This window comes from Lynx canadensis, chromosome E1 (genome assembly GCF_007474595.2).
Source record: "Lynx canadensis isolate LIC74 chromosome E1, mLynCan4.pri.v2, whole genome shotgun sequence".
In the NCBI taxonomy this organism is placed as follows: domain Eukaryota; kingdom Metazoa; phylum Chordata; class Mammalia; order Carnivora; family Felidae; genus Lynx; species Lynx canadensis.
Window position 1 is genome coordinate 38,261,628 of NC_044316.2, and position 27,245 is coordinate 38,288,872.

Here is a 27,245-nt window from a genome sequence, read left to right on the forward strand (position 1 = left end):
AGAGACAGAAATAATGTAGTGCATTGAAGTATCTCCCCAAAATTCATGTTTGCCAGAAATCTAAGAATGACTTTTGTGGATGTTATTAGTTAAAATGAGGTCACACTGGATTAGGATGGGCCCTTAATCCAATGACTGGTGTCTATATAAGAATAGAAGACATACAGAGACATATACAGGGGGAAGGCCATGTGAAGGAGGCAGAGGTTGTAGTCACACTACCATGAGCCAAGGAACGCTGAGGGTTGCTGAGAGCCGGCAGAAACTAGACAGAAGCAAAGGAAGTTCCTTCAGAGGGAGCATGGCCGTGCTGACACCCTGATTTGAGTGAGACTTCAGGCCTCCAGAAGTGTGAGAGAATAAATTACTGTTGCTTTAAGCCCTCCAGTCTGTGGTAGTTTGTTACAGAAGCCCTAGGTAGCTGATTCAAAGGGTAAATATGCAATTTAGGCAGGACAAACAGTGGTGTTGATGGATACTGAGGTGTGTTGTATAATTTTGGGCCCCATTGCAGCTCCAGAACAAACTGCTTGTGTAGGCAGAAAGAGATGGTGGTTGTGAGGGGCTGCTGAAAATTGGGGGCTAGTAGTGTGTTAAATGTAGAGAATTGGGGGCCACAATAATTTTTCCTAATTATTCAAAGAGGAAAAGTAAAGCCAACAGCACATGCATGTCAAATCACAATCTCAAAACTTACTTGCTCATGACAGAATCTTTTCTTCCATATTCAAAGTGGGAAATGGCAAAGATGGGGATCCAATTTCAAAAGGAGGACTGAAACAAAAAGCTGTAAGGTTCTACCTCAGTCATTTTGTACTCGACTGCATTACTTTTTTTTTTTACAGGGCCTTGCTGTGATGACATTCCACCAGCTGCCTCATTTCTACCTAGTATATCCCTGGGTACACTACTATGAACCACACCTGATCTCTGGCCCTGATGTCCAGAGGCTTTTATTTTATTGTGTTCCTCAGTGAACACAAGAAATAGGGATATTCTTTTTTTTTTTTTTTTTTTTTGGAAATGTTGTAAATATTTCTTTAACTTCTGCTTTTGACATTATGGTTTCTCAATGACATCTTAGGTCTGACAGGAAGGTTCCAATGTCCTTCATATTCAGTGAAGTGTTTACAATACCCCTGCACTCATCAAATGCTAAACAAAAATAAAGACTTAGGGATCCTTGGTTATTTCCTACTGCTCAAGATCAGTCTGGTCACCACTGAGAAGAATAGAAATAATAATTCTTCATAGGAGTCAATGACCAGGCTTGAAAAAGAACTCTGAACATCTTCAGGTCTTTTTTTTTCAATTCACTTGGATTATATCACCTCATAGGTAGGTATTTTTACAAAGATATAAATGTAAGCTATTAGGGCTCTTTTTTTAAAAAAGTTTATAATTGGGGCGCCTGGGTGGCGCAGTCGGTTAAGCGTCCGACTTCAGCCAGGTCACGATCTCGCGGTCAGTGAGTTCGAGCCCCGCGTCAGACTCTGGGCTGATGGCTCAGAGCCTGGAGCCTGTTTCCGTTTCTGTGTCTCCCTCTCTCTCTGCCCCTCCCCCGTTCATGCTCTGTCTCTCTCTGTCCCAAAAATAAATAAACGTTGAAAAAAAATTTTTTTTAAAAATAAAAAATAAAAAAGTTTATAATGGAATTGGGTGAAAGTTTGTCATGCACAAACAATTCCAGATACAGTATAATTAGGTGCTTAAACAAGTATTAATTAAACACACTCCAAAAACTCAGCCCTAAGACTACACTTGAGGGAGCTGGGATAGTACAAGGAGGCCTCATGGAGGAAATTAACTTGAATTGATGTAAATATTTCCAGTGCATTAGTCTATTAGATTTAAATTTTCAAGAAGAAAGGAGGAGCCAACTAAGTGGTAACACAACATTTAATCCACATATTTTATTTGTGACCAATTAATTTATGTACAGAGCCATAATCACTATATATGTGTGAGATAAACAAAGCTAGTGGTGATATATATTTTTCTTTTCTCTTTTCAAATTTTTTAAAAATTAAAAAAAAATATTTTAATGTTTATTTTTGAGAGAGAGAGCTTGCAAGTAGGGGAGAGGCAGAGAGAGAGGGAGACACAGAATCCAAAGCAGGCTCCAGGCTCCAAGCTGTCAGCACAGAGTCCAACGCAGGGCTTGAACTCACAAACCGTGAGATCATGACCTGAGCTGAAGTCAGACGCTTAACCAGCTGAGCCACCCTGGTGCCCCTCTTTTCTTTTTTTCTTATTTTTTTAAAATTTAAATTGATTTATTTACTTATTTATTTTTAAATTTACATCCAAGTTAGTTAGCATATAGTGCTATAATGATTTCAGTAGATTCCAGTGATTTATCCCCTAAGTATAATACCCAGTGCTCATCCAAACAAGTATCCTCCCTAATGTCCCTTACCCATTTAGCCCATCCCCCCCAACCCCTCCAGCAACCCTCAGTTTGTTCTCTTTATTTAAGAGTCTCTTATGTTTTGTCCCCCTCCTTCTTTTAATAGTATTTTTGCTTTCCTTCCCTTATGTTCATCTGTTTGGTATCTTAAATTCTTCTGAGTGAAGTCATATGATATTTGTCTTTCTTTGACTGGCTAATTTCGCTGAGCATAATACCCTGTAGTTCCATCCATGTAGTTGTTAATTTTAATTTTAATTTTTTTTTTAAATTTTTTTTTTCAACGTTTATTCATTTTTGGGACAGAGAGAGACAGAGCATGAACGGGGGAGGGGCAGAGAGAGAGGGAAACACAGAATCGGAAACAGGCTCCAGGCTCTGAGCCATCAGCCCAGAGCCCGACGCGGGACTCGAACTCGCGGACCGCGAGATCGTGACCTGACTGAAGTCGGACGCCTAACCGACTGCGCCACCCAGGCGCCCCTAATTTTAATTTTTTAATGTTTATTTATTTTTGAGACAAAGAGCAACAGAGTGTGAGTGGGGGAGGGGCAAAGAGAGAGGGAGACACAGAATCTGAAGTGGGCTCCAGACTCTAAGCTGTCAGCACAGAGCCCGATGATGAACTCATGAATCCTGAGATCATGACCTGAGCCAAAGTCAGACACTTAACCAACTGAGCCACCCCAGTGCCTCCCCTCTTTTCTTTTTTTTAAAAAAAAGTTTATTTATTTATTCGGAGGAGAGAGCGCACCACTTGCACACAAAGAGCCCAACACAGGGTTGGAACTCACCAACCATGAGACCATGACCTGAGCTGAGATCAAGAGTGGATGCTTAACTGACTGAGCCATCCAGATGCTCCTATATTTTTCTAATTTAGAAAATAATAGTGTTAGACTCCCCATTAATGTCCTTTTGAAATATTTACATGAACATTGTTCCTTTCAAGGAACAAAAGCTTTCTTAACTCATCATACGATAAATGTATACATTAGGCCATGAGTCAGTAAGCTATGGTCTGCAGGCCAAATCTGTCTCACAGCCTGTGTTTGTAAATAAAGTTACTAGTATGCAGCCATGCACATCATTTATGTATGTTCTATAGCTGCTTTACACTACAACAGCAGAGATGAGAAGTTTGCAACAGAGATCATTTGGCCACAAAGCCCAAGATATTTACTATCTGGCCCTTTACAGAAAAAAATTGTTAACTCCTGCACTAGGCTCCTAGGAATATATAGTAAAAAAAAAATATATATATATATATATATATATATCATCTCTGGATTGTGAGTTCAAGCCCCACGCTGGGCATAGAGATTACTTAAAAAACAAAACAAAAACTAAAAATTATCAAAATATCTGGAGGGTAGGAAACAAGTGAATTTATGTTAAATGTTACTATCTTTTAAAAGTTTTTTTCCAAATATTTTATTTTGTTTCTCACACAATAATTCCAATTGGTAAACACTCTTTCCCCCTAAAAAATTTAGTCTGTCATTCCATAAGAGAAAAATAAAGTTAGCATTCTAATCTTCTATAAAACAATTTTCTTTTTCTTTTTTGATTTAACTTTATTTTTTATTTTTTAAAATTTACATACAAATTAGTTAGCATATAGTGAAGCAATGATTTCAGTAGATTCCTTAATGCCCCTTACCCATTTAGCCCATCCCCCCTCCCACAACCCCTCCAGCAACCCTCAGTTTGTTCTCCATATTTATGAGTCTCTTTGGTATAAAACAATTTTCTAAGAGCTGGAAACTTAGATGCACATGACATTTCACTTTCTTTAACATATAAATCAGACATGATTACATTTATTCTGAATTTAAAATATTCCAAGACAGATCTTAGTTCTAAAACTTTTTAAAAAACATTAGAAAAAATGCTTCCAATAGACTTAAATAAAATTGGATCCTCTAAAGTATGCTTTTAAATTTGTTTATAATCATTATTACATTATAGCTAAATTTTCTTTAAAAAATTAATTCTAACTACCTTTAAAAGTATAATCCTAACTAGTCTTAAAGCATCTCTATGCTACATATGACAGAAGTACCTTATTACGCAATAGGCATATCTTTTATCAGGCAATGCTACTTTTCAGTTCTATTATTTTTCAATTTAGCATGTATAATTTGTATGTACTGATCATATTTTATCTTTTTAAAAAGCAGAGACCTTGTAACATCCTTTTCCAAAGGTATATGATTCAGATTAAGTGCTAGCATTAACAGTACAATAATCAGTTTGGAGTTTAATAATGAAATAATAAAATAATGCTAAAGTTAGCGTGTTCATTTCTTTTTTTTTTCTTTACATTTACTTATTCTTTGAGAGACATAGAGAGACAGAGCACAAGTTGGTGAGGGGCAGAGAGAGGAGACACAGAATCTGAAGCAGGCTCCAGGCTCTGAGATGTCAACACAGAGCCTGACGTGGGGCTCAGGCTCACAAACTGTGAGGTCATGACTTGAGCCCAAGTCAGATGCCTAACCAACTGAGCCACCCAGGTGCCCCTGTTCTTTTCTTTTTAAATCAGGCTTAGAGGAAACAGCCATTTCTTCTCTCTTTCCCAAACCATTTAGAATGATTGATTATATCTTCTAGTCTCTACCAAGAACCATTATGACACTCCCAGACCCCTAACAACTGAGAAAAATACACCAATATCCCAATCATCACTGACATCGAATTGGAGGTAAGGCGATAGAAATGGGACCAGAAGCTACAGCAGTTGAAGATGACCCAAATTGATTGAGTGGACCACAGAGACTGAATCTCTCTCTTTTCTCCTTGGAAGCATGTCTGGAGCAGGGTCAAAATGCAGAGGACTGGAACCTATTGTATGGATTCCCAGAGAAGTGCTGTATCACATGAGTTTTTACAATATTTGTTTTAAATTCCTATTGTTGAATGAAATTCTTTGGTGTTTTGTTTATGTTTGAGTGTTTAACCTGTTGGGTTTTTTTTTTTTTCTGATCACCTGAAAACATAAAACTCACAAGCTATTTCTGAATCCAGAGCAAATTCTAACATAAATTATAAATTTCCTGACCAAAAGTTCAAACATAAACTTAAATGGCATCACCTACCAGAACTCAGAAACACTAATTCAGAAAAATGCAAGCCAAAGGCACAGTTATTGTTTGCCTCATTCTGAGTGTGACTCCATGGATGGCATCTTCAAGAGGTTGCATAAAACTGATAGAACATTGTATGCCTTTCCTCAGCACAAATGACCACATCCTGTGCCAGGCAGCATTTTTTCAGTCTCTGTGGTTAAGAACTGGTACAAATTAATGTACAACTAGGCAGAGCTGGAATGTTAGTTGAAGCTGTGATTTGAATCTCAGAAGTTTTAGACACAGAATTGTATTTCTTGGTCCCTTAAGAATCTAAGACAAAAGGAAAAGATCTCAAACATTCTTTTTTTTTCTTTTCTTCCTTTATGAAACACATAGATACACATGTATAATTAACCTAATGTACTCATTTAGTTACTTATTTGACAAATATTTATTGTACACCCTACTATGAGCCAAGTACTATTCTAGGTGCTACAAATATCTAGCAGTGAAAAAGACAGCCCAAGATCCTGGCTCATAAAAGGTAGAAGGATAAAGAAATAAATAAAACTCCAAAATTATCCATGGTAAGTGCCATGCAGAGAATTAAAATAGGGTAGTGTGTTAAAATAGTGACCGGATAAAAAAGAACAGTCACTGGGTTGTTAGGGAAAATCTCTCTGAAGAAATGACATCTAAGATGAGATCTGAGTGACATTCATAAAGGAATAGTGATCGGATTTATCAACATAAATATTAGCATAAAATGTGTGCAATGTTAATATAAATATAGTGTTCCAAATTCACAAAAAGCCTAGAAGTTTTCCATACTGCTGATACAGACTATACTTGGGTGGCAAGGATAGAGGTGATTTTTTCTTTTTTCTTTCTATGAACTTTCCAAACTGTGGTAAAATATAAAAATATATTTAGTCTTTGTCCCCAGTTCCTGACAGAGTTCCTAAAACCCTTGGAATTTCCTATGTGACAGGAGTGTCTTTTGTTATTCATAACAACCTCCTTTCAATCATACCTGAGTTTATACTAATGAACTTAGGATGGGGCCCTTAGTTAGCCTCAGGATGGGATAGTCACCAGGAAGACCAAGTGCTTAAGGGTTAAGGGTTTCAGTCACAACCACCAAGCTCTGGGAAGGGGAGTAGGGACTGGAGATTGAGCTCTATAAGTACTCTTGAATAATGAGATTCAGAGAGTTTCTGGGTTGGTAAACACATCAAGATGATGGGCGGGTGGTGTGCCCAGAGAGGGCATGGATGCTCTATGCCCCACCAGTCCATACCTTTCTCTATGCATCTCTTCCATTTGGCTGTTCCTGAGTTGGACCTTTATACTAAACTAGAAACATTAAGTAAAAATTTCTCCTAAATTCTTTGAGTCATTCTAGCAACTTATCAAACCTGAGGGGGGTGGGTACGGAAAATCCTTCATTTGTAGCCAAGCTGGACAGAAGTGCAGGTAACATGGAGACCTGGTAGTTCCAACTGGTATCTAAAGTGAGGGCAGTCTTGTGGGACTGAGCTCTTAACCTGTGGGTTCTGTGGGACTGAGCCTTTAACCTGTGGGTTCTATGCTCCAGGAGTTAGTATGATAATTGAATTGAATTTTTAGATGCCCAATTGGAGTCTGAAGAATTGGTTGTTGGTGTTGGAAAAGAAAAAAAAAAAAAAAAATCCCAGAATTGGTGTCAGGAGTGGGATTTGCTAGAACAGTCTGGTTCGTGGAAACATGTGGTTTGGGAAGAAAAAGGAAGAAAGAGCAAGAAATTAGGGACTTCTGAGTCCTGGCCATGTGGTGACTCATGTTATGGTTAAGGAGCTATGTCACAATCAGTTACTAAAGGTAAAATTACCAAGGGTTTTCAGAAATGGATCCAATTCCTGGGGAGTGGTTCACTGGATTCATAAAGAAATGCAAACCAATCGGAAAACGGTGAAATTGGTTACTATGAAAATGAAAATGAAATGAAAAGAGAGTTTTGGCTCAAACCTTAATGTTCGACCAAGCTCAGACTTTGGCTGGTTTAAGCTTCAGATATTAGGCTAAAACCTCCCCCAAAAGGTAAAATGTTGAGGTAATAACAGAGAGGACCTCTAAGACCTCCGGTCACCAAAAAGAGAGTTCACATTGAGGGAGGGAAAAACCGAGAAACTATTGAAATCAGGGGGTATAGTGTGAAGGCATCTCATTTTGTAAATCAGTATCATCAGCTTCTTGAAGAGCCATTACTAAAATGGACAGTAAGAGTGACTAATTTAGAGCAAGTATATTTGGTTTTGAATTCTACAGAGAAGAAGAACATGTTTGAGTTGATACCCAACCCACAACTCACTATAGAATAATCACAGATGGCTATACATGATCCAGACACACAGCAGTCTGGTGGACTAGATAAAACCACTGTAGGGTCTGTTTACCCTGAGAAGAGGACTATCTGCCTCCATTTATAAATGTTGAGTGGAACACCGAAGTGTAACAGCTGATATACTTTGTATGTAAGCCATATAGGATTGGCTTTATGATAACAGACATATTCATTCATGGAATGTGCCTGTTACCCTGGTCATGGTATATGCTGTGGTTTAAAGGGGTATTCTAAGAACATGCATATTGGATATGGTATGGTGAAGCTGGTAGAGCTATAAGAGGAGATGAGAACAAAGATTTGAAGGAAGAAGTTTATTATACTCACAGGATTCATAGAAGGGTACTGCCACATGCCACACAGGGTCACAGGGGAAAGCACCAGTGCCAGTCAGGAGGCAGAAAAGAGCAGTGAAGGAAATCCTAGGCTAGCGTTTTTATTGGAGTTTCTGAGAAAAGGCAAGGTAGGCAGAGTAAATAGTTTAGGATTGGCTGGTTTGAATAATTCTGGAAGACTTTGGGGCATGGAATGGTCTCTAGTTATCTGATATACTTCATTGTAAGATGATTTTGGGCAGAGGAAATATTAACTTGGTGTATGAGAGTTAGGTAAGAAGATGGGCGAGACATACAGACTCCAGATTGGTTGATTTGTATATGAAAAGCATGATCCTGGCTAACCCCTCTGCTATCTGTAAGAATTGGCTATCCCCGGGAAAAGCAGCCTTTCCTCAGGTCTGTAAGGACCCCAAATGTCAAAGCATCCAAAATACAGAATATAAGACAATACAGTTAATAAAACTGGTCCTGTGGTGAATGGATGCCAAAGAGACAAATACAGAATCTAAGAAAACACAGTTTTCTGCCTTTTTGCACAGGCACCCCATGTAACCTTCCTGCTGCAAAATCAAGTAACAGTCCAAGAAACCTGAGTGAATCTGCTGCCTTAGCTTCCCCTCTTGGGTTTTACAGATGCTAATAAAAACATTAGGTTAATTAACAAGAAAATGAGAAAAGGCAGAAAGGAGAGTCAAGGGACTTGTCCCAGCAAGGTGGAAAATTGTAAATGGTTATTAAGAAATAAGAAGAATAAAGCAAACATTGGTAAGTCCAAAGCAAAGAAGAAAAATAAAGGGGAGAGTCAAAGGACTCATCTCAGCAGGGTGAAAATCTTCAGATTGTTATTAAGAAACAGGATAAAGGAAACATATTGATGGGGTTGAAACAAAGGTCTTAAGGTCTTAAGACAGCAGTGTGCAAGGTTGGGTAGACCAAAGGGACCGCCTCCCTTAAAGGGCCCCAAACAAGTCCACTCTTCTCTTCAGTGTACAGGAACTTACAAAGCCAGAAGGCAAAGATTACAAACAGAAATCTGATCTGAAATCAGCTAGGGCAATAGTCGGACAGATTAATCTTTGTCATGACAAAAGGGATAGGCTCAACCTCTAACTAGGGACCTAAAGTCTTCAGCATGTGAAGGGGTAAAATGGTTAGGAGGGTGAAGAAGAAAAGTTTCTGGGACTCCCTGACATGGAAGCCTCATTCACTGTGGCTTGTTATGTGAAGCCTTATAGGGGCCTTCAATTTGAGAGAATATAAAAATGTAAGGGTTGATAGGATTAAAGGGGAGGCTTGGTGGAAATTGGACTGCTTATTATTTTTAAGTTTATTTATTTATTTTTAATTTTAAAAAGTATTTTATTTACTTTTGAGAGAGAGAGAGAGAGAGAAAGAGTGAGTGAGCAAGCAGTTTAGGGGCAGAGAGGGAGACACAATCTGAAGCAGGCTCCAGGCTCTGAGCTGTCAGCACAGAGCCCAACGTGGGGATCGAACTCACAAACTGTGAGATCATGACCTGAGCCAAAGTCGGACACTTAACCGACTGAGCCATCCAGGCACCCCAAAAGTTTATTTATTTATTTTGAGAGACAGCAAGGGCATGCAAGGGGGGCAACGGCAGAGAGAGAAGGGAAAGAGAGTCCCAAGCAGGCTCTGGCTATTAGCACAGACCTCAGTGCAGACCCATGTAGGGCTCTGTCTCACGAACTGTGAGATCATGACCTGAGCCAAAATCAAGAATCAGATGCTTAACTGACTGAGCCACCGAGGCACCCCAGAAATAGGCTGTATTTAAAGAAATTGTGTCTCTTTTACCTGAAAGTGTTATGGGAATGGATATTATGTCTGACTGGGGAACATCTCCCTTACTTCATTTTATAAAACTAAAACCTGTTCATAAAGTCCTGATGGAGGCTACAGTTAAGAATGGAAGGGTTGAAAGACTAATGTGAAAGTCTGGAGGAAAGCTGGTATGTTTGAAGTGGCTGCATCTCTTTCACCTGAATGTATTATGGGCATGGACATTGTGTCTGACTGGGGAATTGTTTCCATAAGACAGAAGTCATGTAAATCTGTCCTATTAATTGGACATTCTAAATGGGGATGGATAAGCTTGCCCAAGTCCACAGTGTAGAAGAGAAGCTGCAGCGCTGGTGGGGACAGAAGATGGGTCCATATGGAGCATAGACTGGGCTTTATGGCAAAAGTCTGCAAGTGTTTCCCAGCGATGACTGTTGGGATGGTGGAATCAAGAATTCCATTTTAGAGGCAATTAGTAGAGGCAATTGAAACTGCCCTATGACTGCAGAAAAAAACAATCTTAACATCTGGCATACCCATGATATCTTAGGTGATGTCACAGAAATGCTCTAATGCTTCTGGGAGGGCAATACCCAAGACAGTTCCACAATAAAATGGAAATGGTTTATACAGGATTATGCTACCTGAGGAATGCAAGCAGGAGGTACTGACAAGCAGTGAGCCTCTTCTCTCCTAGGACTGACTTTGGAACTGTATGAGGCTGCCAGATTCTATCATTGCTTAGAAGTGCCTGATAAACAGCTACTGACTGACCAGCAAAGAGCTGCTGGATAGCTGTTCCAAGGTAAATGAACAACATCCTGTTTGGAAGACCACCACTCTGATTGAAGATGTAAAAACATCAGTTCAGTGGGATGAATTACATGCTGTTTTCCTAGCAGTGATGGAAGAATTTTAACAATGACAAAAGCCTCCACATTTTGGTTTTTACCTGATTCATGAGTGATGGCCAGTGGCCAGGCCATATGGATAGGCAGAAGGAAAACTGGTTATTTATTTATTTATTTATTTATTTATTTATTTATTTATTTATTTTTATTTATAAGGATTATTTATTTAAGTAATCTCTACACCCAGTGTGGGGCTCTAACTCACAACCCTGAGATCAAGAGTCATATGCTCTACTGACTGAGCCAGCCAGGTGCCTTGAAAACTGGTCTTTTAAAGCGATGCCCATATAGGGCATGACCGTATGGAAATCACTACAGGAATCTGAGGAGTGCATTAAAGTAGGACATGTCAATGCCCATCAGAAGAATCCCCTTCCAGGTTTGGAAGGGGATTGGAACCAAGTGGATATCACAGTGCACTTACTTGAAGTGGCCAAATGGTGTCCATGAAAGGTATAGACATTTGGGGACCACAGAAATACAGAAGGCTGAATCTGGACATATTCCTTTCGCACTCTCTGAGGCTCAAAATGCCAACAATAACTGTTCTATCTGCCAACAAGAGAGACAGAGGCTTCCGATGGCTATGGGGAAGATTCCTCAGAGGTAAGGCCCTATACATAGCTGGCAAGTGGATTACACTGAACCAATGCCAGTAGCCCCAGGGGGCTTACAAATGGTTTTTGACAGAATAGACACTGACTCTGGACTGTGTATTGCTTACCTGGTTGTAGATGCAAATGGTCAGGGTACTAAAAAACAAAACAGGGGCGCCTGGGTGGCGCAGTCGGTTAAGCGTCCGACTTCAGCCAGGTCACGATCTCGCGGTCCGTGAGTTCGAGCCCCGCGTCAGGCTCTGGGCTGATGGCTCAGAGCCTGGAGCCTGTTTCCGATTCTGTGTCTCCCTCTCTCTCTGCCCCTCCCCCGTTCATGCTCTGTCTCTCTCTGTCCCAAAAATAAATAAACGTTGAAAAAAAAAAATTAAAAAAAATAAATAAATAAAAAACAAAACAAAACCAAAAAAAACCCAAAAAACAAACAAATAAAAAAACCCCACAACCCAGATCAGAAGATACTGCACCAATTTGGGCCACCAAATCACATTTCTTTGGGACAAGAACACACTTTACAGTCCATAATGTCAAATGATGGGCAGAGAGATATTGTCCTCAGAAGAATAGTTTCATAGAGAATTGGAACAGGCAACTGAAACACTGGTTGTTTGAAACGGGAACGTGTAGACATGAAGGGCTGGCTGGTTTACATGTCTTCAAGAATGTGTGCTCACACTTAACATGAGCAGGGTTAAGGGAATGTCCCTTTGATAGATTCCCGTTTTTCTGGTGAATCTGGGGAAGAGAGATGGAAGAGGATGCTAGTGTGACTGTGCAATTTTTTCCACGGGGGGGGGGGGAAATATTGGTATGACTATAATTCTTCCTAAGAGGAGAGGACACTGGTTTCATGACCATACTTTTTTTTCTTCCCCACATCACCTCAGCTTTCTCTTTCCTACCTGATGCAGTAGTCATAGGACCAGCGCTGCAACAAATGACAGAAACAGAGATGATTCCTAAGCAAGAAACTGTAGCTACAGGTTTGTTGTTTATTTAATTTTTAACGTTTATTTATTTTTGAGAGAGAGTGAGCAGGGGAGGGGCAGAGAGAGAGAGACGGAGATACAGAATCCGAAGCAGGCTCCAGGCTCTGAGCTATCAGCACATTGCCTGATGCAGGGCTCAAACTCATGAACTGTGAGATCATGACCTGAGCCGAAGTTGGACGCTTAACCAACTGGGCCACCCACACGTTCCAAGTAGCTACAGTTTTAAACCTTTATGTCAGAATTCCTAAAGGCCTGATAGGGTAGGTTGTGCCTTCACTCCATTTGGCAAAACTGAGGTTAACAGTGACTGCAGCTATGCTGCTAGTGGCAAAAATAGCCTGCTAGTTCTGTACCTAAGTAACTCTACCCTATATGAACAGGAGTGGATTGAGGGGGAGGCACTTGCTATACTAGTATTGTTGCCTGCAATCTAGACCAGCACAGCAGCTAAACCTCATGTTTCTTCCAAAAGTGGAAAAGTTCAGGTAGATGAAGAGAAGAAGGAATAGTAGCTGAGGGTAAAGAAATCAATCAATGGATTATGTAATGAAGGAAATCCAGTATTATATTAAAATGTCAAGAGAGGCTCAGAACAAGAAACTTGTAAATATTGTCTCTCAGTTCAATTATACCAGATGCTGAAAAGGTGAAGCCATACATTGCTGAGACCACTCCTGTTTTTGGAATCTGACAAAATCAAATGGAAGGCTGTAAACCTGAGTGACCTCACCCTGGGAGACATTTTCAAATGATACGATGATGGACCAGAATAATTATTAATGACTGAATGTGACTGTAGTAATGTGCCAGTATCTTGACTTTTACGATCCTTTTGTAAAAAAATTTTTAGTGTTTTATTTATTTTTGAGAGTGAGCAGGCGAGGGGCAGAGAGAGAGGGAGACACAGAATCTGAAGCAAGCACCAGGCTCTGAGCTGTCAGCACAGAGCCCGGTGTGGGGCTCAAACTCACAAACCACGAGATCATGACCTGAGCCGAAGTTGGAAGCTTAATGGACTAAGCCACCCAGGCGCCCCTATGATCCTTTGTTACAAGAGATTTGTGCTCAAAGACCAGTGGGTAGCCTATGGTAAAATACAAAAATATATTTGGTCTTTGTCCCAGGTTCCTGGCACAAGAGTCCTCCCAAACCTTGGAATCTTCCTGAGTGATAGGAGTATCTTTTGTTATTTATAATAATCTCTTTTCAATCACACCTAAGTTTCTGCTAATGAGGTGAGTTAGGGTAAGGGCCCTAGTCAGGATGGGTTCATCACCAGAAAGACAAAGTGATAGGGGGGCACTGGGTAGGTTCTGAAGATTGAGCTCTATAAAAAGTCTTAAACATACTTTGCCTTATGCATTTCTTCCATTTGGCTGTTCTTGAATTGTATCCGTTATGATAAACTAGTAATAGTAAAGCACTTTCCTAAATTCTCTGAGTCATTCTAGCAACTTATCAAACCTGAGGAGGGTGGGTGTGGAAAACCCTGCATTTGTAGCCAAGCTGGACAGAAATGTAGGTAACATGGAGACCTGGTAGTTTCAACTGGTGTCTAAAGTGAGGACAGTCTTGTGGGACTGAGCCTTTAACATGTGGGTTCTTTGCTAATTCCAGGAGTTAGTATGAGAATTTAATGGAATTGTGGGACACCCAGTTATTCTCTGAAGAATTGGAGAATTGGTTGTTGGTGTTGGGAAATACCCCACAATTTCTATAATGAACATGTATTATTTTTACAACAGAAAAGAGTCAAATAAACATTTTAGAAATGAAGTTAGTACAACTTGAATACTGAATAAGCACCTTAAATTCTCAAAGTTTGCTGATACCTTTTAGCAAATTATTAAATATTAATATTCGTAAAATGAACAAAACTTAATTACTTTCAACTCAACCCACAAATGCAAGTTTCTGATTTCTTCCACATATTTAGCCTCAACCATATCTATAACCAGTTTTAGTCCATACTCAATGGCTCACCTCCTATATCTTCATCTTCATTGGTTGGGCCTTCCACACTGTCTGCATTTTCTGTTTCATGAGGTTTGGTTAAATCGTAGTCATTCAAAATCACTGGACCTTCTAGGAGATAAAAAGAATTTTAACTATTCAGTCAAATTTTAAAGGGTTTTTATAAACATGTATTAAGTAGACTCCCATTTCAGCACAAGATCTCAATGATAGACAGAATTCTTTCATATATACACCAAGTGGAATATATGTGATAACTCTTGAGGTTTAGAAATATGCCCAGGGTGCACCTGAGTTAAAATGTATTCATGTTCCTTCCTGACAGAAATTCTCTCTCTTTTGGTATGTCTCACAATATTCAGTAGGATGCTATTGTTATTTATGACCAAGAAGTATTTGTGTAGTGATGAGAAATACTGAGCTCAAAAATACTGGCATAATCTGATTTGGGAAGATGCTTTCCTAAGAGGAAACCCATAAGCAACTGTATATCAAATCCTATTTTCCTTTTCTGTTCACATTATAAATGTGATTCTGTGGAAAACATATTGGCCCTCAAGTTCCTTTATTTCTTTGAACATTTACTAAATGCTGAAAAGGCTATAGATATGAATAAGTAATAATTCCTGTCCTCAAGGAGCTTATAATTGGCAAATATAGATTAAGACAAGATCATAAGTATAATGTAGACTCAGACAAGAGAGTAAGGGAAATACAAAGTATTATGTGAGTTCACAAGTGAAAGGGAGCAGACATAATAAAAGCATGCTTAAACAAACAGCAAACTTGTTAAAAATCAAGTTTAACAGAAATATACTTTTGTACAATAAATACTGATATTATTAGACATTAGAAAAAAGGAACAACGTGGCGTATTATTTCATGTACAAGCATAGTAGCTTAAAAAGATATTAACAAAAGAAATAAACTAAAAACTTATTCACTTTCAAACTCTTTTCTTTTTTTTAACGTTAATTTATTATTTTGAGAGAAAGAGAGACAGAGCACGAGCAGTGGAGGGGCAGAGAGAGAGGGAGACTCAGAATCCAAAGCAGGCTCCAGGCTCCGAGCCATCAGCACAGAGCTCGACATGGGGCTTGAATCTACGAACCGTGAGATCATGACCTAAGCCAAAATTGGACGCTTAACTGACTGAGAGACCCAGGTGTCCCTCTATCAAACTCCTTTCTAATGTTTATAAAATATTTATTGAGTACCTACTACCTACAACAAATAGTCAAAGAAACTGAATCCTGTGGCATTTACGCTAGGTGAAATAGGAGAAGTGACTAGAAACTTAACAGGAACCCATGGGGGAGGGGAAGGAAAAAAAAAAAAAAAAAAAAAAAAAAGGACGTTAGAGTGGGAGAGAGCCAAAGCATAAGAGACTGTTAAAAACTGAGAACAAACTGAGGGTTGATGGGGGGTGGGAGGGAGGGGCGGGTGGGTGATGGGTATTGAGGAGGGCACCTTTTGGGATGAGCACTGGGTGTTGTATGGAAACCAATTTGTCAATAAACTTCATATTAAAAAAAAAAAAAAAAAAAAAAAAAAAAAAAAAAAAAAGAAACTCTGCAGTGGTATTCCTTCCAGCTCACCTGTGACCAAACAGATGGAGCAGGACTTGTGCTGGAATACAGGAGTAAAATAGAAACATATTTCATAAAATCCATGACTAACAGATGCTGAAAATATGGTTATAATGGACTCATGTTTTGATTTATAAACACATTAAACTCCTAACTTCTGCATATTGTAACATGTACTCTATGAACAATAAGACACTGTTCTAAATAGTAGTTCACTTTTCTCAAGCTTAAAATGACTAACATAAAGTGCACACCTGAACAACTAACATGAGGTCCTGGTTCAATTAAAATATAAGGTTATAATTGATAATAACAAAAAGGTACTCCAGTGGTTAATTTTGTAATGTAGCACAAATTATGATCCAAACAAAGTGGGTTAATCAATCTAGGAAACATGGAAGTTATTTTTAGGAAATAGATTATTTTAAATGTCTCTAGTTTATTCTGGAGCAGGAGTCAGCAAACTATGGCCTGAGAGCCACAAGCAATGGCTTGTTTTTATATGGGCCCAGGAAGTAGGAATGGTTTTTACACTTTTAAAATGTTGCAAAAAACATAAAGAGGAATATGTGACAGAGATCCTGTATTGCCCACAAAGTCTAAAATACTTACTATCTTGCCATTCACAAAAAAAGTTTGCTGACCACTATCTACAGTGAAAATCACAAGCTGATGAAACATAAGCTACTACATTGGTCAACAAAAACTGCTTTTATTTAAACTAGTCAGTTAAAAATAATTAAAAGGAAAAAACAAACAAACAGTGATCAACATTAGGTTTGGCCCTATGATGCCAAATAATTTATATAATGTAAATGGATGAGTTATTTTTGTATCAGAAAGAGACAACTATGTTTTTTCCCAACACATTTCTATAGCATTTTTACTATAATCAGAATATTCATCTTTCTTTGGTAATTTCAGTAAAGGTATATTTCTAGAAAGGAAAGACCTGATGTTACCTGTGGGCACAGGCTGTTCCTGAGTGCTTTTCAGTTCCACATTTGGTTTTATATCTGAAAAGAAAAGGATTATAAATATTAGCTACTTAATTTTTTTCAGATTTGAGGTTTCTAAATTTAATAAGGATACTATTTTGGAAGCTTTAGCAGATTTCCCCTTCAGAGCAGGACTGTTCTTTTCCTCTACCCTCCCTAAAAAGCACCTCAAGGAGAATAAAAGGAATTATTTACACAGCAATTGTATTTTAAAGAGATTAAGAGGAAAAAATTAGAACTTTATACTTAACATTTCTAGTACTTTTCTTTTTTTTCCTGAAGACTTGAGTTCCCATCTGGTATTATCTCTCTTCAGTCAAAAGAGCTTCTCTTAGCATTTCTAGTAATGCAAATATGTGAGTGACAACTTTTCCTAGTTTTCATTTATTTGGAAATATCTTTATTTTGCCTTCAATTTTAAAGGATATTTTTACTTGATACAGAATTCTGGGTTGACAGTTTTCTTCCAGCACTTTAAAGATGACATTCTACTACCTTCTAGGCTCTATTGTTTCTGATGAGAAGTCAGTGATATTTGTATTATTGCTTTCCTATATACAATGTATTCTTTTTCTCTGAATGCTTTCCAGATTTTCCCTTTACCTTTGGTTTTCTGCAGTTTGACTATGACATGCCTACATATTATTTTATTTGAATTTATCCCACTTGGCCCTCTCTCTCACTGAGCTTTTGTAAAATTATGTTTTTCACTAAACGAGAAATGTTCAGTTATTATTTCTTCAAATAGTTTTTCTTCTCCATCCTCTTGCTCCTTTCCTTCAGGCTGGAGAATTGCCTCATGTGCAGTGCTGGAGTCCAAGAGGGATAAAAAGGGTATCCAAGATAAGAGATAGCCTAGTATGAGTCAGAGCCTGAGCATAGTGAATAGGACATTTGTACATAGAGGTGGTCTGGTGTGGGTTTTCAGAGCTTAAATGGGTGTGAGCAAGGTACCCACATGGAGACAGTGGGGAGAGCTTCTATGCACAGGATCACTCCAGTGCAAGTTCAGTGCAAGTTCAGTGCAAGAACTTGAGAGGGGTGAAGAAGGGATCCACTTATTAGGTATAGTTTTACATGGAGGTGTCAGAGCCTGAGCAGTTGAAAAGGGTGTCCAATAGCATAGTGGCTATGGTACAGGATGTAAGAACCCAAACGAGGCAAGGAAAGCATCTGTGCTGATGAAGGGATGGTAGTGGCAATGGATGATTGGTTATATAAAGGTGGATTGATCAAATAAGTGACTACAATAAGGTAATAAGAGCCAGGTTTTTCTCTGTCAGAGAAGGGAGTTACAAATATGGAAGCCTGTGGTACTGTACTGGAAATGAAGGTACTGGTGTGAATGCATGGCTTCTACTCTACATAAATAAATATAAAATATAGATGCCTACGTGTATGTATGGATACACATACATATAATCCCTTAGCCCTGTCCACTGAGAGCACCTGGGAGTGGTAACACTACACCAACTTCTAGCATCCAGATATTAACTTCTAAATTTTTTTAATTTTTTTTTTTGGGGGGGAAAGAGAGAGCATGCAAGCTTGTGTGGGGGAGGGACAGAGAGAAGGAGAGAGAATCCCAAGCAAGCTCCACACTGTCAGTGTGCAGAACCTGATGCGGGGCTCAATTTCATGAACTGCGAGATCATGACTTGAGCCAAAACCGAGAGTTGGACACTCAACTGACTGAGCCACCCAGGTGCCCCCAGATATTAATTTCTAAATATCATTCTCCATTTAAAGGATCCAGGCTTCTTGGAGAAATGGCTTATTCTAGGGTTTGGGCAGGGAAAAGTACATAATGGGTCTGGAACATTTTGTTGTGTCACAAAGTATGGAAGTGCCTACAGAATGAAGAGGATATATTAGAGGATATAGACATTATCTTGAAGGGGTTTCCACTGGCCAAATCTGAGACAGGGAAGTATCAAAATAAAAATGATGGTATTGGATTATAACTCATTGAAAAAAAAACAAATTCATGAGTCCAAATTGACATTAATAAGTAAATAAAATGAAAGTCAGATGATGAATGGAGTATTTATACAGTTTCAAAGCGTTTCTCCCAAAATACTTATTATTACAGAGATGAAAAGAGCAACCACATAGTAAACAACTTGGTAGACACCATGGTAATTGAACAAAGTGATCATCATCAGTAACGCGACAAATGAAAATTATGTGCCATCCGAACACAGCATCACTTCTATGATATTGCTGCCAAATACACATAACATGAATCTAACCATGAGAAAAGGAACTCTGAGGAATAGTTTACAAAATAACTGGCTTGTAATCCTCAAAAGTGTCAAGTCATGAAAGACTGAGGAACTAAGAAACTGTTCCAGACTGAGGAGAGTGAAGAGACTTGACAATTAAATACAATGTGTGATTGTGAGCTGAATCCTCCTGCAATAAATAACACCGTAGAAACAAATGGACAAATCTGAATGGGGGTCTGAGGATTAAATGGTAGTAATGTATCAGTGTTAATTTCCCGATTTGGACGTTGTTTTGTGGTTATATAGAAGAAGTATACTTTAGTACGTTAAAGTATTCAAGGATTATAGGGCACTGTGTCAGCAACTTATTCTCAAAGCTTCTGAAAAAAAATTTTTGTACTATATCGCAACTTTTCTGTAAGTTTGATAGTATTTTTTTAAATTAAAAAAAAAAGCTAAATGTGAAACTTTTAACCTGCACACTAAAGGGATTCTTAACAGGAAAAAAAAAGAAAAAAAAAACTAGCTCAAAGGTTTCACATAAACAACCTTCATGTGAAAATATTCTTTAGTTACTACAGAGCAAGATGGCTTTTAATTTGGTGACCTAAAGGAAAAAGGTCCCAGCCCCTGAACCTTTTAAACCCCCTGACAATGACATTTAAATAGCTCTCAATATTTTTTCAAGTGGGCTTTGTGTGCTACAAATAACACCAGAAACAAATGAGTACAGTTTCTAAGAGAAAAAGGAGATTCTGACTACCTTAGCATTCAGAACTTGAAGGAAACATTAAAACCATCTATTATCAGGCCACATAGATATTCTTCTTGGGTACTAAAAAATATTTAAAACACAGGACAAAAGAAATTGAAGTACATTTTTTCCACCTGAAATCAAAGGTCCTTATAAAATGATGAAGCCCAGTAGTAGACAGATAGTGTAAGAAATTCCAACTGAAGACCAGAAACCTGTTAAATATTTCTAAGTACAGTAAAACTTTCCAGTTTTTAATGGATCATTTTGTAATTTCTTTACACTTCAGTCCAAAAAAAACACTTCAAAATTTTTCTATTTGAAATATAAATATTTTTAATGTTAAATTACTGCCATCTTTTTAATATGTTGGCAGTCAACATGGCTTTACAATATTTTCCAAAAGAATGCTCTAGAAAGTTAAGAATGAAGGGTCCCTGTATTGCTTTTGAAATATAGTTTCCTGTACTGATGTTTATCATAACTGGTGCAGATGATAGAAGAATCCCAGAGTGTGTTAATTTTGTTTAAATATAAGTCTCCTCATTTTCTACATCTCTCCTGTTACTTGAATAGGTAAATCATACTCCTGCCTCAAGACCTTTTCATTTACCTTTCCTTCTGACCAGAATGCTCTTCCAAAAATCACCTTACCAAACAAGCTTTACCTAACTATCCTATACAAAAACATCATCCTCTGTTGGGGGAGGGGGGAGGGTGAAACAGGTGATGGGGATTAAGAGTACACTTATCATGATGAACATTAAGTAATGTATAGAATTGCTGAGTCACCACATTGTACATCTGAAACTAATATAACACTGTGTTAACTCTACTAAAATTAAAATTTTTAACTTAATTAAAAATTAAAAAAAATAAAATGTCATCCTCCATTGTCACTTTCTTTTCTCTTACCCTGCCTTATTTTTCTTCATAAAATTTCTTCATTGTCACCACCTGACATATATACACATATATTTGTTATTTTTTTAACCTATCTCCCTCTACCAGAATGTTAAGTTCATGACAACAGGAATGTTGTCTGTATTTTTTATTACTATTTTGCTGTATCTTCAGGTCCCAAAATAGTGCCCAACCATGATGGGCACTCAATAAATATTTATTGAATGAACACATGAATTTTTATACCTCTATTATTGATCCTTACAGACACTCTAGATCAAAGTTCTGCAAACTACAGCTTACCACCTGTTTTTGTATAGCATGGGAAATAAGAGTGGTTTTTACATTTTTAAATGGATAAAACAATCAGAATACTGTTTCATGCCCCTGGAAAATTGTATGAAATTCAAATTTCAGTATCCAAAAATAAAGTTTTATTGGCACACAGCCAAACTCATTCATTTATGTGTTGTCGATGGCTGCTTCTGTACTCCAATGGAGTACATAGCTGAAAAGTTGCAACAGAGACTATATGACTCACAAAGCCTATAAAAGTCACTATCTTGTCATTTACAGAAAAGTTTACCAAGCCGTGCTCTAGATCTATTACTAATACTAATACTGTATCATCCAATACAGTACCCACCAGCCACATGTGGTGATTTAACTTTAAATGTAAATTAATTAAAATTAAAAATTTAGTTTCTCAGTTCCACCACCCACAAAGTACTCAACAGAACATGCGGCTAGTGGTTACTATACTGGACAGCATAGACAAGGAACCTTTCCATCATCACAGAAAGTTCTACTGAATGGCACTGCTCTAGATTTTAGAATATCCTGCTGTTGCTTGGGATACCACTGCAAAGCTATTTCTTTAAAACAAACATTAAAACTCTGGATCAGGAAAAAAATAAATCAAAACACATATAAAAATTAAATACCAAGAAAAAACTAAAGGTATTATACCAGGAAACAATTTAACAATGGCAATCTTCTATCAATATTTCCAAAATTCCTACAATTGGAATTTCAGGAAAAAGTTATAGTTTTCATTAATGTAGTAATCAACGATATAAAGCATCTAGGCAACACCTTCCATACTGACTGAAACATTACTGTCACTTTTTTGGAGGGTAAAAAAATAAAATAAAATAAAACACCACATGATTGCAAACATCCAGATAAAATATTTTAAAGTATACTCACACGTATGTGCACAAATATACTTAGCATCATATTTCCATTAGGATTTTTTGGTATCGTTTGATAAAACCATTTTTCTTATCTCATTTAAAAGCCAAAATTATAATCTAGCAGAAAACCCTAGCAAACACTCTTTTCATATCATTTGTCCTCCTGCCCTTCCTACAATTAAATAACCAATCTCCTCATACGTTTTAATTAAATCGTTACTGTTTTCCCTTGACCTTTAAATAACAAATGTTATAAAAATTATATCTATTATATTACTGAGATGGCTGACAAACGAATTTGACTGGAAAATTAAAGGTTATTTCTTCTGTAGCTTTCCAAGTACTCCAGAGTCTCAAAGCTTTACTAGCAATCTCAAATTGTTTTCTACCAGTATTGAAAACAAGCCTTCATCATATGTTTGCTGAGAAATGACAGTTTCCAATTTGTTTTTATTCCTTCAGATTCTCTTTTCATTGGCGAAGATGCCATTTAAAACAATTTCACTAGTTAGAATTTTTGTTAAGATACTAAGATTTTTGGGGGCGCCTAGGTGGCTCAGTTGGTTAAGTGTCTGACTTTGGCTCAGGTCATGATCTCATGATTTGTGAGTTTGAGACCCGCATTGGGCTCTGTGCTGACAGCGCAGAGCCTGGAGCCCACTTTGGGTTCTTGTCTCCCTTTCTCTCTTCTCCTTCCCTGCTCATGCTCTGTCTCTCTCTCTCTCCTTCAAAAATAAATAAACATTCAAAAATAAAAAAAGATACTAAGATTTTTCTCAGAGATTCTAGCATTTTATGCACTGCTAAATGAAAGGGGGTAGATGACAAATAAAATTTAAACTTGGAAATGGCAGCAGTCTGGTTAATAGAGATTTCATCAAAGTTCACATGTGAAGGTTTTTACCTCTTAACTCTAAAATAAATTATCTATGAACAAAACCAAACATTTTCATTAGCAACAGAATTTGTAACCATATTTTTAACTCAAGTGGTTGTAAACTTGCCTTTATTTTGATACTATTAAGTAACTGACATTCAATGAAGAATATCAGCTAACAAAATTCTATTCTTAGTTTCAGAGATCAGATTTTATTCACTAGTCTGTTTTCCTGGTAGAAAGTGTAGGTGCTAAAGGAGAGAAAAATGTCAAATTTTAGAAAGAATCCTGTACCAAGTGTGACAGCTGCCTGTAGCATTGGTCCCTGACAGCTGCCAGAAAACTGTCTCTGAGTGTTGACACTCCTTTTTATCTTCATAACGGTAAACTGACTCCCCTATCCTCATGCCTCTTAAAAAAAAACAAAAAAAACTTTCTCTTCTCTAAAAGGTCCACTTTTAATTTTTTTAACCAAAAGCTTAGGAAACTGAGTCATTGACTACAAAAATGTGTTCGACAATAACAAAATTAACACTTAGTACTATAAATGCGGCAACACAAGGGTGAGCTACTATTTCTGAAAGGTCTTTCTCTAATTCTCTTAATACTACCAGGTATAATCATTCCTGGAATCTTACCACACAGGATTAGTTATGCTTTTTAGTTTATTTATTTATTTTTGAGAGAAAGAGAGAGGCAGCACGAACACATGGGTGAGCGGGGGAGAGGCAAGGAAAGAGGGAGAGAGAATCCCAAGAAGGTCCACGTGCTGTCAGCATGAAGCCCAATGGGGGGATTGATCTCACAAACCATGTGAGTTCATGACCTGAGCTGAAATCAGAGTTGGATGCCTAACTGACCCAGGCTCCCCAAGAATAGTTCTGTTTAATGAAAAATGATCCTTATAACCTAATGAAATTAAAATATAAGAATTGGAGTGGATATCTTAGCTATCTTACCTCTTCTTTCTCTGCTACCTGAATTTCCTCCAATACCCCCCTATTTGGGTTGCACAGCCTCTGCTTACACACTTCCAATAATATAGAATGTTATTCCTTGCCATTTCAGAAAAGGTCTAATGGTTAAAAAAAGTTCCTCCTTAAATATAGATAGCTGAACTCAAATTTCCTGAAATGTACATTTCAGGTCCAAGTTCAGCTCTCTGGAAACATACAGGATAAGTTATCACTCAGATGCTAACACTCTCACTCATGGTTAGAGCTTTCTTCTGAACCTGGTTTTGTTTGCTTGTGGTTCTCCAAAAATGTGACATCAACCACTTAGCCCAGTAGTGCAAATGAAGATTTCTCATAGCATCTCTGGAAGATAAACAGGTGCAATGGCAATTTATTATCTCCCCATTATATAGACAAAATTCAAGACACAAAGAAAGACAAAAAATATAAAGTCACGTAATTGTCTAAGGGTACAATGTCAGTGACACATTAAGGAGCAGGATTCATGTCTTGAATTTCCCTTTTGTTTCAAAAAATTTAAATAATGTTTAAAGTGATTTCCTATATAGATTACAGATTTTAGAAGAAGGCCAAAACTAGAAAAGATTTCAGACCTAATAATTTCAAACACTTCAGTTGACTATGATTGAGGGGAAAGGAAGATATAAAATGAGAGTAATGAAATACTCTAGTCATGAAATACTTCCTTCCCTTCTTCTACCTTGGACTAAGGTAAAGGTTAAGAAATATCAAGATTACTGGGTGCCTGGGTGGCTCAGTTGGTTAAGCATCTGACTTCAGCCCAGGTTCATGATCCTGTGCTTTGTAGGTTCGACCCCTGCATCGGGCTCTGTGCTGACAGCTCAGAGCCTGGAGCCTGCTTTGGATTCTGTGTTTCCCTTTCTTTCTGCCCCTCCCCTGCTTGTACTCTGTCTCTCTGTCTCCCCCAAATAAACATTAAAAAAATAAAAAATAAATAAATATCAAGATTACTTCTCTAAGGACACCAGATCAAATACAGCCCACATCACCATTCCAGTTTTTCCTACCTTATTCTTTTTTAATAAAATATCCTATTTCCCAACTAGATTAAATGTCTAATGAGGAAATTATAGACTGTTGGTTACAGGTCTAAAACAGCAAATTCAATATCTAGTGTTATTTTCCTTGATAGAAAAATAAGTTGTAGAAAAATAAATACATATTAATTTTGCCACAGATATCACATGCCACCAAATGAATATATAGAGAGAAAAGGAAGAATGGTATTTCATGTCATTGCTACTTAAAAAAATGTGTTGGGGTACCTGAGTGGCTCAGTCAGTTAAGTGTTCGACTTCAGCTCAGTTCATGATCTCACAGCTTGTGGGTTCAAGCCCCTCATCAGGCTCTGTGCTGACAGCTCAGAACCTGGAGCCTGCTTTGGATTCTGTGTCTCCATCTCTTTCTGTCCCTTCCCTGCTCAAGCTCTGTCTCTGTCTCTCTCTCAAAAATAAACATTAATTTTTTTTATATGTTTGTGTTAAAATGATTGAATCCAACATTCTCCAAGTAAGATTTTCATTTTAATTGCAAAATGTCTAGTTTCTGTTATAAAATAATTGGGGTCAAAAACAGAATCAACAAAACAGATGAACATATGGGAAAGGGGGAAAAAGAGAGAGAGGGAAGCAAACCATAAGAGACTCCTAACGATAGAGAACAAACTAAGGGTTGATGGAGGCAGGTGGGGATGGGCTAGATGGGTGATGGGTATTAAGGACAGCACTTGTTATGATGAGCACTGGGTGTTATATGTAAGTGATGAATCACTAAATTCTACTCCTGAAACCAATATTACACTATATATTAACTAACTGGAATTCAAATAAAAATTTGAAAAACCAGAATCATTAATTTAAAGTGGGTAATAAACCTAAATGTGAAAGCTAAAGCAATCAAATTTCTAGAGGAAAACTCAGGAGAATATTTTTATGGTCTTAGAGTAGGCAAATATTTCTAAACAGGATGTGAGAGGCACTCAATCCTCCCCCCAGAAATTTAATATATTAGTCTTAGTTAAAGTTCAAAAATCTACTTATCAAATAGATTAAGAAAATAAGCAAGTTACAAACTGGAAGAAAAAATTTGTAATACACATCTGACAAAGTACATGTTTCTAAAATATTTTATTTTATTTTATTTTTTATTAAATTTTTTTAATGTTTATTTTTGAGAGAGAGACAGAGCACAGCAGGGAAGGGACAGAGAGAGAGGGAGACACAGAATCTGAAGCAGGCTCCAGGCTCTGAGCTGTTAGCACAGAGCCTGATGCGGGGCTCAAACTCACGAGCAGTGAGATCATGACCTGAGCCAAAATCGGATGCTTAACCAACTGAGCCACCCAGGCGCCCCCTCTAAAATATTTTTTTAACGTTTATTTATTTATTTTTGAGAGAGAAAGAGAGAGAGAGAGGGATACAGAGAGGAAGACAGAAAATCCCAAGCAGGCTCTGTGCTATCAGCACAGAGCTTGACGCAGGGATTGATTTCACGAACCGTGAGATGATGAACTGAGGCGAAATCAAGAGCTGGGTGCCTAACTGACTGAGCCACCCAGGTGCCCCTAAAATATGTTTTAAATGCCTACAAAATAAATAAGAAAAAATATAAACAACCCAACTTAAAAAAATATACAGAAAGCTTACAAAACTTCAGGAATGAGGATATCTAAATGGCCAATAAACATATGAAAAGGTATTCAACATTATTCATCAGAAAAATGCAAATTAAAACACAATTAAATACCATTACACACTCACAAAAATGGCTAAAATTAAAAAAAACAACTGATAATAACAAGTGTTGGTAAAATGTGAAACAACTAGAACTCTCCAATATTGCTAGAGAGATGGTAAACTGGTCCAACCACTTTGGAAACTATTTGTCAGTATGTATCAAAGCTAAATATACACCTAACCTATGACCCAGAAATGCTAGCCCTAGATCTATATCCAAGAGAAATAAATGTTTATGTCCACCAAAAAGACATGCATATGAATGTTCATAATATAGACAAATACTGGAAACAATCAAATGTCCATTAAGAGTAGAATGAGCAAATTGTGGTATATTCACACCTTTTAATAATAAAAGAAAATAAACTACTAATAAATGTAACAATATGAGTGGATCTCAAAAAGTATGTTGAGCAAAAGAAGCCAGATACCAAAAAATCATGTACTATATGATTCCACTTATATGGAAAT

The 27,245-nt window shown here is 37.5% G+C and overlaps 1 protein-coding gene across 2 annotated transcripts in view; it reads right to left on the minus strand.

Annotated features, from left to right (window-relative positions):
- The window catches only part of IKZF3 (IKAROS family zinc finger 3), an 89,269-nt gene that overhangs the window by 48,681 nt on the left and 13,343 nt on the right, over window positions 1-27,245 (minus strand). The window contains exons 2-3 of one of the 2 annotated variants that reach the window (XM_030294678.1): window positions 17,048-17,101; window positions 14,506-14,604 (exon numbers count right to left, since the gene is read on the minus strand). In XM_030294678.1, the coding sequence (XP_030150538.1) occupies window positions 14,506-14,604; window positions 17,048-17,101 (153 nt within the window). Of the gene's footprint in view, window positions 1-14,505; window positions 14,608-17,047; window positions 17,102-27,245 lie in introns of both variants that reach the window. The other variant, XM_030294677.1, reaches the window with a different exon arrangement.